At 40.8% G+C, this 14,182-nt stretch overlaps 1 protein-coding gene across 2 annotated transcripts in view; it reads left to right on the top strand.

The window, feature by feature from the left end:
* Positions 1–5,405: 5,405 nt before the first annotated feature.
* LOC132883352 (spectrin beta chain, non-erythrocytic 1-like) overlaps positions 5,406–14,182 on the top strand; it is a 202,851-nt gene continuing 194,074 nt past the window's right edge. For both annotated transcript variants that reach the window (XM_060916867.1, XM_060916869.1), the window contains exon 1: positions 5,406–5,550. In XM_060916867.1, the coding sequence (XP_060772850.1) occupies positions 5,406–5,550 (145 nt within the window). The remainder of the gene's footprint in view (positions 5,551–14,182) is intronic.

The following is a 14,182-nucleotide window of genomic DNA, read 5'->3' as shown; positions in this document are numbered from 1 at the left end:
TGTTGCGCCACTAATGAGCCTTAGGTGCTAAATAAGGTAACTGGACTTGCTTGAAATCCTTGAAGACGTTTCGCCTCTCATCTGAAAGGCTTCTTCAGTTCTGTCTAACTAGTGGGGAGTTCCAGGTATTTATCCTCTAGTGGACCAAAAGCAACCCTAAGGGGAGTCCTTGAGGTCACATGAGTCGTTGAGTCATCCTGTAGGTGTAGGTCACTGGAGGCCAGGAGTGAACAGTGTTCATAGCCTAGAGAGGTCGTTAGGGTGATCTGTGGGTCATTTGCTCTCTCTGCCATCATGTGAATTATTGAAGTCAGCTGAGTTTTGGTGTGGATGTGTATTCAGTTTTCTGGGAAGTGTGCCAAGGACTGCATTGTACCATAGGTGGCTAAGTAGTGTCTCAGACCACCTCCTCTGTTCAGTGATGGCTGTTTCAGGTTGATGAAGATGGCTTCTTTTACTCCTCTTAAAAACCACCGGTCTTCTCTGGCTAGAATGTGTACATTGCAGTCCTGAAACGAGTGTCCTTTGTTATTAAGATAAAGATTGACTGCAGAGTCCTGGCCTGAGGAACTGGCTCTCCTGTGTTGAGCCATGCACCTGTGAAGTGGTTGTTTCCCCAATGTACAGGTCTGTGCATTCCTGACTGCATTAAATTGCGTACACAATGTTGTCCTGTTTGTGTCTGGGTATTCTGTCCTTAGGGTGGACCAGTTTCTGCCTCAGGGTGTTACTAGGTCTGAAGTGTACAGGGATGTTGTGTTTGTAGAAGATCCTCCTGAGTTTCTCAGATAGTCCAGAATTGTACGGAATGACAATGTTCTTGCGTTTGTTGCTGTTTTCTTCCCTGTCTTTTTTTTTTCTGGTCTTGACAAAAGCCCAGTTGGGATACCTACTCTTCTGAAGTGCTTCCTTGATGCGTTTTTGCTCCTTCTCTTTTCCCTTTACCGTTGTAGGAATGTTCTGAGCCCTGTGATGTAAGGTCCTCATGACTCCCAATTTGTGTTCCAGTGGGTGGTGAGAGTCAAACACTGGTCTGTGTGCGGGGGTTTCCAGTAGACCTCAATGCTAAGGCTTCTGTCTTGTTTGATGTACACGCCACAGTCCAGAAAGGCTACGTTGTTTCCACTGATGTCCTCCTGAGTGAATTTGATGTTGATATTCACAGACGTACATATGAGGCTTATTTTGCATTTTTTAAAATGTAATGGATTCATTTATTTCTTTTGGATCACTTTCATCCAGAGGAAAATGGTCTCAAGACTGAATGTTCGAGCAAGTGGCAAAACTTTGACAAAATACAGAAAGGTACCAGTGTCCCTACGCTGTTGTTGAAAACTAGTGCCTTCGCTCAGTGTTGCAGGTGCTAGAGCCATGGTACGGCATGATACTTTCTGCTATAACTGTTTAAAAATAATAATTAAAAAAAATCAAGATACATCATGATATGTTCTCCCCATGTCCGCGTGGGTTTCCTCCGGGTGCTCCGGTTTCCCCCACAGTCCAAAGACATGCAGGTTAGGTTAACTGGTGACTCTAAATTGACCGTAGGTGTGAGTGTGAATGGTTGTCTGTGTCTACAGTATGTGCCAGCCCTGTGATGACCTGGCGACTTGTCCAGGGTGTACCCCACCTTTCGCCCGTAGTCAGCTGGGATAGGCTCCAGCTTGCCTGCGACCCTGTAGAACAGGATAAAGCGGCTAGAGATAATGAGATGAGATGAGAAGATACATCATGATAATGAAGAGTGGTTTATAACTGCATTGTGGCATCCTGAATCAAAACCGCATTGAAATATAGGACATGGAACGATTCCCACCACTACAGCTGAGTGATCAGATGGTTGAATTCAAATCCCAGGACCACCAGAGAGCCATTTCTGGCCTGTGCAGCAAGGCCCTTAGTCCTTCAGGTAATCTTCACAACTGCTTGTAAGTCACTTTGGATAAAAGTGTCTCCTAAATGTATAAACGTCAATGATTTTGAAAGATTCATTCCACCATATTATTAGTCGATGGTTTAAAACAGTAATTACATACGGGGTTTCGGTCATTCTGCTTCATTTATAACAGCATGGCAGTGTGTTGTTTAGAATGCAAATATACAACATATCTTTGTTTTTTTCTGACTTTTTTCCCCCCTTCTGGTCCTTGTAAAAGATCTCGTTAAGGGAAAGATTATTGCTGGGTTGCACAGTTTCTTGCCCACCACCATACTGCAGCGTCAGTATTCACCCTATGCCACTGCATCAGCTAAAAATACCCTCTCTCTCTCTCTCTCTCTCTCTCTCTCTCTCTCTCTCTCTCTGTGTTTGTCATAATCTCCTGTGTCATTGGAAATGATATGTTCACATTCGAGGTGTAGTCTATCTATATTCATTTAATAGTTGACTGAAATTATTTGCCTGGCTCTTTATTCTCTCTTGTCCTCGTTCTTTTTAATTCACTGCCCAGTGTGTGGTGCGTTATCGTTCTTGCCAGTTACTTTGCTGCATTGCTGACTTATGCATAATTCATCATCCTCAATTATTTGCTACGGCGTATAATATGGAAGAACAGTCTTATTTGTACATTGTGGATATCTTTGGCCATGAGTCACTCCTTATCCATGAAGTACTTAACTTGTGGTAACTTTTTTTTTTTTTTAAATATACAAGACAGAAAAATCAATGGAGTTAGACCACTGGCCACAGAAACTGAAGCATGGACATGATTAATAATACACATGATGCATAAATACATAAGAGTTACTGGCTTTGTGATGTGGATATGTTATGACATTACACAGATGCTCAAAGCAAATAAACCTTTTGTGATTGTTTTTGCAAAATTAAACGGAAGCCAAGTATTTAGTATGATGTTCAGTCATGGGTTCATGGCCATGACTTTGGTATCTCATGGCCATAGCATAATAATTTAATTGTCTTTATAAATAACCATCTCATTCCCAGCAACTCTGTACCATGCAAATCCTACTGCAGTTAGAGGAGACATAATGGTCTCTTATGCTTCATACAAAGGGAAGAGAACTTGCTCTCCATACCTACGTACAATGGTGTTCCAGTGTTAATATGCAGCAGGTTTTGCTTTCTATTCTTGGCTCACACAAGTAGAACCTGACCCGGTATTCTGCTGTTTGTAGCCAATCTGCCTTAAGGTTCGATGTGTTGTGCAGTCTGAGATGCACCACCAGAGATGTACATAAGCACCGGTGACCGGCAGTTTTCTCCGCTGGCTACTCGATTCCAGAAAAAAAATAAAAACTTGCCTTTCAGCGTTCAAGTGATTTTTATATAATTGCCACTGTCCATAATGTGCTGCAAATCCAGTTATTCCACCACAAAATGGTCTTCGATTCGGGTCTAGCATAAGCGACACCATGTGTGTCGATTGATTCTCATGCTCTGATTGGCTGAGCCAGACCACGTGACCATGCCGAAGTGTATGTAGTTAGGTTACAGAGCCAGGCAGCATACTACAGAGGGGAACTGAGAAAGCCAAGCACACACCCATTTGGAGGGAAATTTCATACATATTTTGCAAGGGATATGATTAGTAATTTACTAGCTAAGAATGTACCAGAAGGCAGGTAAATTCCAGAGCCACCTACAAAAAAAAAAAAAAAAAAAAATATATATATATATATATATATAAATAAATATATATATATATATATATATATATATATATATATAATTTTTTTTTTTTTTAGCCAGCTACTTCAGATTTTCTGGAGAGCCCTGCACTACAATTGTAGAGAGTGGTTATCTGTGTTACCGTAGCTTTTCAGTCAACTTGAACCAGTCTGTCTGTTCTCTGTTGACCTTGTTTCCATCCACAGAACTGCTGTTCCCTGGATGCATTTTATTTATTGCACCATTCTGAGTCAAAATCACTGCAGTCACATCACATTTCCCCCCATTTTGATGGTTGAAGTGAACGTTACGTCAAGCTACTGACCCATATCTGCATATTGGCTGATTAGATAATTGCATGAATAAGTAGGTCGACAGGTGGCACGGTGGTGTAGTGATTGGCACTGTCGCCTCGCAGCAAGAAAGTTCTGGGTTCAAGCCAAGTGGCCGACGGGGGCCTTTGTGTGGAGTTTACATGTTCTCCATGTTTGTGTGGGTGTGCTCCGGTTTCCCCCACAGTTCAAAGACATGCAGATTAGGTTAATTGGTGGCTCTAAATTGACTGTAGGTGTGAATGGTTGTTTGTCTCTGTGTCAGCCCTGTGATGATCTGGCGACTTGTCCAGGGTGTACCCCGCCTCTCGCCCATAGTCAGCTGGGATAGGCTCCAGCTTGCCTACGACCCTGTACAGGATGAGTGGCTACAGATAATGGATGGATGGAGAATATTTATTCCAAGTGCTCAAGGGCACTTCAGTCATAGGTTTTCCTGCTGGTCCAGGGAAAACAAATGCCAGTTTCCCCTTGGGTGTTGGTGTCATGAGAGAGGGGTGTGTGTGTGTCTGTGTACTGTATGCGTTTTTGTTCTTTACTGCAGAGGGAGTGTGCTGATGGCTTCCTTCATGACTGCTGAGTTTGCCAGTTCACAGTGCTACATTATGCCAGGACAGTAATTACCTTTTCGAGCCAGCATTTGATTTTGCAAGTGTAAAATACACTTCGGCCCACCAGTCTGATCCAGCCCAACAAATGAGTTGAAAATTTTTTTGGGGGAAAACAAAGACTAGCTTTTTTTTTTTTTTTTTTAAACCATGAGGCAGCAAAATGGAGCAATAAATTAATGGCCATAAAATATACAGCTACTGACAAAATGTGCTAATGATCTGGAATTCTTCATTCACAATTATGGTTGATGGACCAATGACTTTTAGTCCATTAGTAGGATGGCTGTGGATAAAAAGTGCTGCAGTTCCTACATCATTAACCTAATTTTAGTGCAAATACTCCTAAATTAAACCTGAAAGTATTTTTGCATAATGCATAAATAATAATTGGTAATCGACTCTTGGGTATTTTGATGTAGTTTTTGAAAAATGTGTGGATATCCCTTCTATTTATGATGCTCAAAATCTTCTAGTTGTAGTCGTTCTTTCCCAACAGATGGTGCTCTAATACATCTAGGCTACATTAGGACATGGTGAGAGAGCCAGTGACCTGAGATGTGGGTTGAAGATGGAAGAACTCTTCCACTAACATGTCAGGCATTGTTAATCATGAAATATTATAAGCTAAACGTGACTTGCACACTTCATAATCCGCAGTTTATTTAATGTAGTAGCTCTGAATTTCAACTCCCCCCCCCCCCCCCCCCCCCAAGCTGTTCATGCCAAACATCTTAAACCAGTGTTAGTTTTACCAACTACAGTATATTTCTTTGTGTTCAGGTGCTTTCTGAAAAGGGACTGATGAGTAGTTACAAGCCGTGAGCGCTCAAAATGACGTCAGTAGCCGCCGATTATGACCACATGGAGATCCAGCAGCAGTACAGCGACGTCAATAACCGCTGGGACGTGGATGAGTGGGACAATGAGAACAGCTCTGCCCGTCTGTTTGAACGCTCCCGCATCAAGGCCCTTGCAGGTAAGTGAAGTTGAAAAATATAATATTTTAAAAAACAAAACAAAAAACCTATTTAAAATTAAATTTAAAAAGTCTAAACCATGGGCACACACCCTTTTTTATTTATTTATTTTTAATTTTATTTTATTTACTTATTTGCTTCTCTACATAGTTAATCTCTAACCGGATGAGTTGCAACAATGATGCTTGTTTTTGTTGTCTTGGTTATGAGTCTCAGTTTCCACTATGATTGTTTTTAAAAAAAAAAACACCTTGATCTTAATTTATTAGAAACCGAATGAATATTACATGTGAAACGTCTAGATATGCAGCTACATGTTTTAAAACACAAGATGCCCTCGGGGAGGCCTTTGGAATGCTTTTAAATTTTGCCACAGGCATTTGATGTTTTTAATATTTTGATGGTGTTGAAGCATTTTGATCATTTGCATTAACCTGTGTTTCCTGAAGGCAGCAGTGAATTCTTGATCTGAAAACTCAAGAAGACTTTGTTCTTTACAAAGGATGCTTTGTTAATATAAAGGACAGTCTGTTATGGTTATATTGTATAAAGAATTTTATTCTATCCACATTCACTGGATATGAGCAATCGCGCTCTCTGACTGGCTACTCTACTACTAGGATATCAGCTCATATCCCGTGAGTAGAGAAGAACAAAATGGCGGAGTATGTTGCAGAACCAACCAAGGATGAAATAAAAACTCTACTCAAACAAAACCCCGAAAAAAAACAAAAGCAATAAAATATGGAATGAAAGTGTTTGATGGTAAGAATGTATTATTATTATTATTATTATTATTATTATAGCATGTTTCACAAAAGGCAGCACGGTGGTGTAGTGGTTAGCACTGTTGCCTCACAGCAAGAAGGTCCGGGTTCGAACCTCGTGGCCAGCGAGGGCCTTTCTGTGTGGAGTTAGCATGTTCTCCCCGTGTCCGCGTGGGTTTCCTCCGGGTGCTCCGGTTTCCCCCACAGTCCAAAGACATGCAGGTTAGGTTAACTGGTGGCTCTAAATTGACCGTAGGTGTGAATGTGGGTGTGAATGGTTGTCTGTGTCTATGTGTCAGCCCTGTGATGACCTGGCGACTTGTCCAGGGTGTACCCCGCCTTTCGCCCATAGTCAGCTGGGATAGGCTCCAGCTTGCCTGCGACCCTGTAGAACAGGATAAAGCGGCTAGAGATAATGAGATGAGATGAGATGTTTCACAAATTGCTACTGTCATTCCACTGGTTTGTTTACCTTTTAAGCAGAAATTTTGTTGGATGTTTTGTGTAAAGGTTTTTATTTATTTATTTTTTAATTTATCGAATTTGGAAAAAAAAAGCTCAGTTTCTCAAAATACAGTGAATGTGGATATAATAAAGCAGTTATTCCACTCAATCTCGTCATACATGGCTTATAGGCAACTCAACACTACGCACCTTGTCGGCTATCAGCTCATGTACGACTCGATTTCATGGAATAACTGGTTAAATATTCTGTCCACATTCACTGGATATGAGCAATCATGCGCTCTGATTACCCAGATATTAGCTTATACTGTATACTGTGAGTAAAGAAAAACAAAATGGTGGTGCGTGTTGCTGAACCAACCGAGGATGAAATAAAAACTTGAAAATGTAACCCCGAAAAATACAAAAAACAAAAGCAATGCAATATGGAATAAAAGTATTTCATAGTAAGAACGTATCTTTTTTTATTATTATTTTTTAAGAATTATTATTATAGCATTTTTCACAAATTTGCTACTGTCATTTCACTGGTTTGTTTACATTCTAAGTGGAAATGATTTTGACGGACGTTTTGTGTAGTGTTTTTTGTTTTTATTTATTTATCGGATTTACAAAAAAAAAGCTCCGTTTCTCAAAATACAGTGAATGTGGATAGAAGAATAAAACAGTTATTCCACTCAATCTTGTCATACATAGCTTATAGCCAACTCAACGCTAGGCACCTCATTGGCTATCAACTCACGTATGACTCGATTTCGTGGAATAACTGTTAAATATTCTGTCCACGTTTACTGGATATGAGCAATTGTGCACTCTGATTGGCTGCTCTACTACTAGGATATCAGCCCATATACCATGAGTAGAGAAAAACAAAATGGTGGAGCGTGTTGCTGAATCAACCAAGGACGAAATAAAAACTCTACTCGAAAACAAAACCCAAAAAAGTGCAAAAAAAACAAAAGCAATGAAATATGGAATGAAAGTATTTGATGGTAAGAATGTATCTTTTTTAAAAAATAATTTTTCAAAAATTATTCTTCTAGCATTTTTCACAAATTGCTACTGTCATTTCGCAGGTTTGTTTATATTCTAAGCGGAAATTGTTTTGTCGTATGTTTTGTGTAAAGGGTTGTTTGGGTTTTTTTTTAAATTGAACTTGCAAAAAAATAAAAATGCTCCGTTTCTCAAAATCCAGTGAATGTGGATAGAATAAAACAGTTATTCCACTCAATCTCGTCGAACATGGCTTATAGCCGACTCGTCAGCTCTCAGCTCATGTATGACTCGATTTTGTGGAATAACTGTTAAATGTCTGGTTCAAACCATCAAAATAACAGCTGTGACCATTCTGGAATTCGGTCAGTGAAAATGTTGAGTCGACACTTTGACTGTAACAAAGACCAGGCGATATTTTCTTCAGTCTTTAGCTGGCCGCTTTCAGTGAGCCTGTGGCCACTGCAGCCTCATAATCTTGTTCTTGGCTAAACTGTGGTGTTCATTCTGAGATGCTTTTCTGCTCATCATGGCTGTAAAGAGTGATTATTTCCTGTAAAAAGCATTACTTCCTGTCAGCTCAAACCAGTCTGGCCATTCTCCTCTGAACTCTCTCATCAAGAAGACATTTCCACCTGTGTGACTGCTGATCACTGGATGTTGATGTTTTTCACAGTATTGTCTGTACACTCGAGAGACCGTTGTGCATAAAAATCCCAGGAGATCAGCGGATTATGAAATGCTCAAACCAGCCCGTCTGGAACCAGTTACCGCGTCAGGCTAAATTACTGTGATGTACTCCCCCCCCCCCCCCCCCCCATTGTGATATTTGACGTGTACATTAACTGAAGATCTTCATACAGTGTCCTCTGCTTGTAAAGATTAGTGTTTAAAAAAAAGTGGGGGGTTGGAAAAAAAAATCCACCTTTTGGTGAAGTAGCTTCATTTCATGTTGGAAAAACAAATGAGAGAAATTTATTCAGAGGAAAGCAAATCCCTCCTCAAGAAATAATTATTTTCAACAAAACACATGTACCACTATTATTGGCACCTCTGCATTTAATACTTTGTACAACCTCCCTTTGCCAGTAAAACAGTCCCGAGTCTTCCCCATTTAATAAAGTTGGAGATAAGCAAGGCATCTGAGACCATTTCTCTTTACACAGTCTCTCCAGATCATCCAGGGTCCTCGGCCCTCTCTTGCACTCTTTCCTCTTCAGCTCACCCCACAGGTTTTCAATGGGCTTCAGGTCAGGGGACTGAGATGGCCATGGCATGACAGAAGCTTGATTCTGAGCTCAGCGAACCATTTCTGTGTTGATTTGGACATGTGCTTCAGATCATTCTCCTGCTGGAAGATCCAGTGACGACCCAGTTTTAGTTTCCTGACAGAGGCAGCCAGATTTAGATTTAAAATGTCCTGGTATTTCATGGAGTCCATGATGCCATGTACCCTAATAAGTTTTCCAGGGCCTTTGGAGGAAAAAGAGCCACAAAACATCACAGAACCTCCACCATATTTTACAGTTGGGATCGGGTTCTTTTCATTATAGCCATCCTTCTTTTACGCCCAACCCACCTCGAGTGTTTATTGCCAAAAAGCTCCATTTTTGTTCCATCAGACCATAGAACACAGTTCCAGTCAAAGTTCTAGTAGTGTTTCAGAAACTTAAGGTGCTTATGTTTGTGGTTAACTGACAGAAAAGGCTTCTCATCTCATTATCTCTAGCCGCTTTATCCTTCTACAGGGTCGCAGGCAAGCTGGAGCCTATCCCAGCTGACTATGGGCGAAAGGCGGGGTACACCCTGGACAAGTCGCCAGGTCATCACAGGGCTGACACATAGACACAGGCAACCATTCACACTCACATTCACACCTACGGTCAATTTAGAGTCACCAGTTAACCTAACCTGCATGTCTTTGGACTGTGGGGGAAACCGGAGCACCCGGAGGAAACCCACGCGGACACGGGGAGAACATGCAAACTCTGCACAGAAAGGCCCTCGCCGGCCACGGGGACAGAAAAGGCTTTTTTCTGGCAAACCTTCCAAATCAGTTGGCATGGAGGTGGCGTCTGATGGTGGTTTTGGAGACTTGGAAATCACAAGATTAAATTTTTTCTTGTAATTCACCAACAGTGATCCTTGGGGTGTTTTTGTTTTTTTGGGGGGGGCCTCTCTTACCCTCCTCCTCACTGTACGTGGGGGCAAAATAAACTTGGGTCCTCTTCCAGGCGAGTTTATATCAGTTCCAGTTGGTGTCCACATTTTATTTATTTTTTTTAAATTGTCCTAAGAGTAGAAATGGGCATTTTTGAGTGAGTAGCTATTTTATTTATTTTTAAATAACCATTCACTGACTGACTGACTTATAAAGGTCAACACATTTCTTCTCCCTCATTTGGTTTGTGTGTTCTCTTATCTTTCCCATGTTGATGGATGACTAAGGGAATTTGACCTCTGTGTCGCATCATATTTGTTCTCCAGTTAACCAGGAAGTCATGGATTACAGCTTGAAAGTTCCTACACACTCCAATCAACTCAAAAATGTACAATTTAAATGGGAAACAGGCTTCAGTTACATTGTGTTCACTATAATTTCTCAGGGTGCCAATAATAGTGGTACATGTGTTTTTGTAGAAAATAATTTTTTCTTGATGGATTTATTTTTCTCTGAATAAATTTTTCAATTAAAGGCTGGATTTTTTTTTCTTTTTCCCTTCTCAGTGTGAGATGAAATGACTTCACCAAAAGGTGGATTTTTTTTTCTAATCCTTTTTACTGTCTTTACAGTGGAGGGACAGTAACTGTGGAGAACAGTGTGTGTATTGCACTGCTGCCATGTGATTGGCTGAGTGAATAATTGCATGAATGATCGAGTGCACATGTTCCCATTAAAGTGGCCAGTGAGTGTCCATATGCATACAAAGAAACAGTTTCTTCTTTAATTTAGGACTTGGATATGATGTTGGTCTTGTGTTTTTTTTTTTTAATTATACCCCGGGTGGCACGATGGTGTAGTGGTTAGCACTTTTGCCTCACAGCAAGAAGGTCCGGGTTCGAACCTCGTGGCCAGCAAGGGCCTTTCTGTGTGGAGTTTGCATGTTCTCCCCGTGTCCGCGTGGGTTTCCCCCACAGTCCAGAGACATGCAGGTTAGGTTAACTGGTGACTCTAAATTGACCGTAGGTGTGAGTGTGAATGGTTGCCTGTGTCTATGTATCAGCCCTGTGATGACCTGGCGACTTGTCCAGGGTGTACCCCGCCTTTCGCCCGTAGTCAGCTGGGATAGGCTCCAGCTTTGCCTGCAACCCTGTAGAAGGATAAAGCGGCTAGAGATAATGAGATGAGAATTATACCCCCACTCCGAAGGAGGGAGGGTATACTGGTTTACCTCTGTCCATCCGTCCGAAACACCCTTTTTCTTAGCAACCGCAAATCATAGCCACTTGGTACCAAGCTTCAGCCTGGGGTTCTATACTGTGTATACCGTTTTCAGGTCTGTTGCACATCTACTTCCTGTTTACTGATAGAATGTATTTACGAAACGTATAGCATGGATTTACAAAATTTTCTTAGCATTTTTCTCAGCAACTACAAATCACAACTGCTTGATATTTGGTATCAAGCTTCAGCTTGGGGTTCTATACCGTGTATACCGTTTTCAGGTCTGTCGCACATCAACTTCCTGTTTTACCGACAATGTATTTACGAAACATATAGGGTGGATTTTGACGCTATTTCAAGAAGCAAAATGCTATTTCAAAATGACAGTTTACCAGGATGCTATTTGAAATCCCTGGGGAGAACACTGCTCTTTACTTGTTTCAGGGTGAATTATTTGCTGAAGTCAACATTCATAATAAGTGTCCTATTCCTTCAATTGCTTGCATTCTGATACAAGCGAGAGCAGGGGGATACGTAAGTGAGCAGTAGCTCCCAGTTCATCTTGTTAGCTCAGAGAAGTCCCTTGGGCTATGCAATTTTTGTGAGTGCTGAAACTTTGAAATGCATCGTAGTATTTTGTCCAAAATAAATTTATTTATTTATTTTTTCAATTGGCCACTTGTCATTCGTGTGCTTTCTTTCGTGCTTGTCTCACAGCCTGGTTGCTGTCGCGTAGCTTCTGTATATCAGCTCGCTGAATAGCAGATGAATCTGCTCAAGTTCCATACAAGAAGCTAAATAATTCACATGCTTCTTAAATATGCAAGAGTCACTGAAGCTTCATGGCTCACTTCATGGTCTCCACTCTGCCAAGGCCTTTCACTGCCATATGGTGCTGGACATTTGTTCTTTCTTCATTAACTGTTCTGCATCTTTTCTTTTCCTTATGTCATTTTAGCTTTAAGTCCTCACATTGGCACATTTCAGGATTTGCTTAGTCATTATCGGTGTGAGTAAACCTCCTCAAGCTTTAACAGTTGAGAATCCCTTCTGAATTAAGTTTGTATTATTTACTTTACAAAATTAATAATCGGGGGGGACAAACTCCTAGGTTAAAAGATCACGAAGTATTGCTGCGTGCATTAGATTAATTTAGATTTATTTTGTCTTTGACGAATTGCACCGGGCTGTTTTTTCCTGCCAGGTTAATTTTTCTTTCTTGCATTTCGGTTTTCGTGTTAATGCAAAAACCTTGCTAGCTTTTAAGAATTCCATGGTTCATTCCCTTTGAATGTTATTACAGTTGACTTGCTAACTTTAGGACTGCAGTTGTCATGAACAGTTTTGTACTCGAGTTTCCATCAATGAAGAGTTATAACATCAACGAAACTGACTTCATGTTAAAACTGTTAATGTTATCATGTTGTCTGTTATCACCCAAATGAGGATGGGTTCCCTTCTGAGTCTGGTTCCTCTTGAGGTTTCTTCCTCATGTCGTCTGAGGGAGTTTTTCCTTGCTACCATTGCCACAGGCGTGCTCATAGATTAGGGATAAAATTAGCTCATGCTTAGTCATTTAAATTCTGTAAAGCTGCTTTCCAACAATGTCTATTGTTAAAAGTGCTATAAAAATGACTTGGCATTGATCGGTTTCGTGATTGTGCGGTTTTTCTTTGATGTTTGTGCTACAGTTGATCCAAACTCAGCTAATTCCAGAGGGGAGTGAGTTCAGTCTGTGAGTCACATGCGACAAGGTTATGTCAGCATACGGGTGCACTCGGAGACTATCGCCACATTCTGCAAGGCCGGCTGGGACGTGTTGAATAATTAAAACCAGCCTCACCCCACAAAGACGCTTTATTCTCCTGCCCACCAGCCTTAAACATTCCCCTCATTCTTGTGTTGCCATTCATAAATAAAAGCTGTAAGGACATCTATCTGCCAGTCATGACTTGGTTAATCTTTAGAGCAATTGGGGAATTGGATACGACGCTATTTCTTAGCTGTGTGACGCACCGAAAGTCTGATAGACAAACGATCACACCAGGTTACAGGAGGGTGCAGCTGAATAATGGTGTGAAATTCTTCAAGGCAGTCCGACATGTTTGTTGCTGGTGGTCATGTAGAGGGCATGAATCCAAGTGGATACCCAGTGATTCAGGAAGATGGGTTTATTTATTTATTTTTATTATTCTTAGTGGCTGATGTGACGCGTTTTGCTAATTAACAAAATGTTAAAACCTTGCGAAGAATTTGTCACACAGCAAAGAAGGAAAGATGAGTCATACTGAAACATCATTACTGACAATGACATGTTGCGATTTACAACCCCGATTCAAAAAAAGTTGGGACAAAGTACAAATTGTAAATAAAAATGGAAAGCAATAATTAACAAATCTCAAAAACTGATATTGTATTCACAATAGAACATAGACAACATATCAAATGTCTAAAGTGAGACATTTTGAAATTTCATGTCAAATATTGGCTCATTTGAAATTTCATGACAGCAACACATCTCAAAAAAGTTGGGACAGGGCAATAAGAGGCTGGAAAAGTTAAAGGTACAAAAAAGGAACAGCTGGAGGACCAAATTGCAACTCATTAGGTCAATTGGCAATAGGTTATTAACATGACTGGGTATAAAAAGAGCATCTTGGAGTGGTAGCGGCTCTCAGAAGTAAAGATGGGAAGAGGATCACCAATCCCCCTAATTCTGCACCGACAAATAGTGGAGCAATATCAGAAAGGAGTTCGACAGTGTAAAATTGCAGAGTTTGAACATATCATCTACAGTGCATAATATCATCAAAAGATTCAGAGAATCTGGAAGAATCTCTGTGCGTAAGGGTCAAGGCCAGAAAACCATACTGGGTGCCCGTGATCTTCGGGCCCTTAGATGGCACTGCATCACATACAGGCATGCTTCTGTATTGGAAATCACAAAATGGGCTCAAGAATATTTCCAGAGAACATTTATCTGTGAACACAATTCACCGTGCCATCCGCCGTTGCCAGCTA

This window comes from Neoarius graeffei, chromosome 3, assembly GCF_027579695.1.
Source record: "Neoarius graeffei isolate fNeoGra1 chromosome 3, fNeoGra1.pri, whole genome shotgun sequence".
Lineage (NCBI taxonomy): Eukaryota > Metazoa > Chordata > Actinopteri > Siluriformes > Ariidae > Neoarius > Neoarius graeffei.
This window is presented reverse-complemented; position numbering and strand designations above follow the sequence as displayed.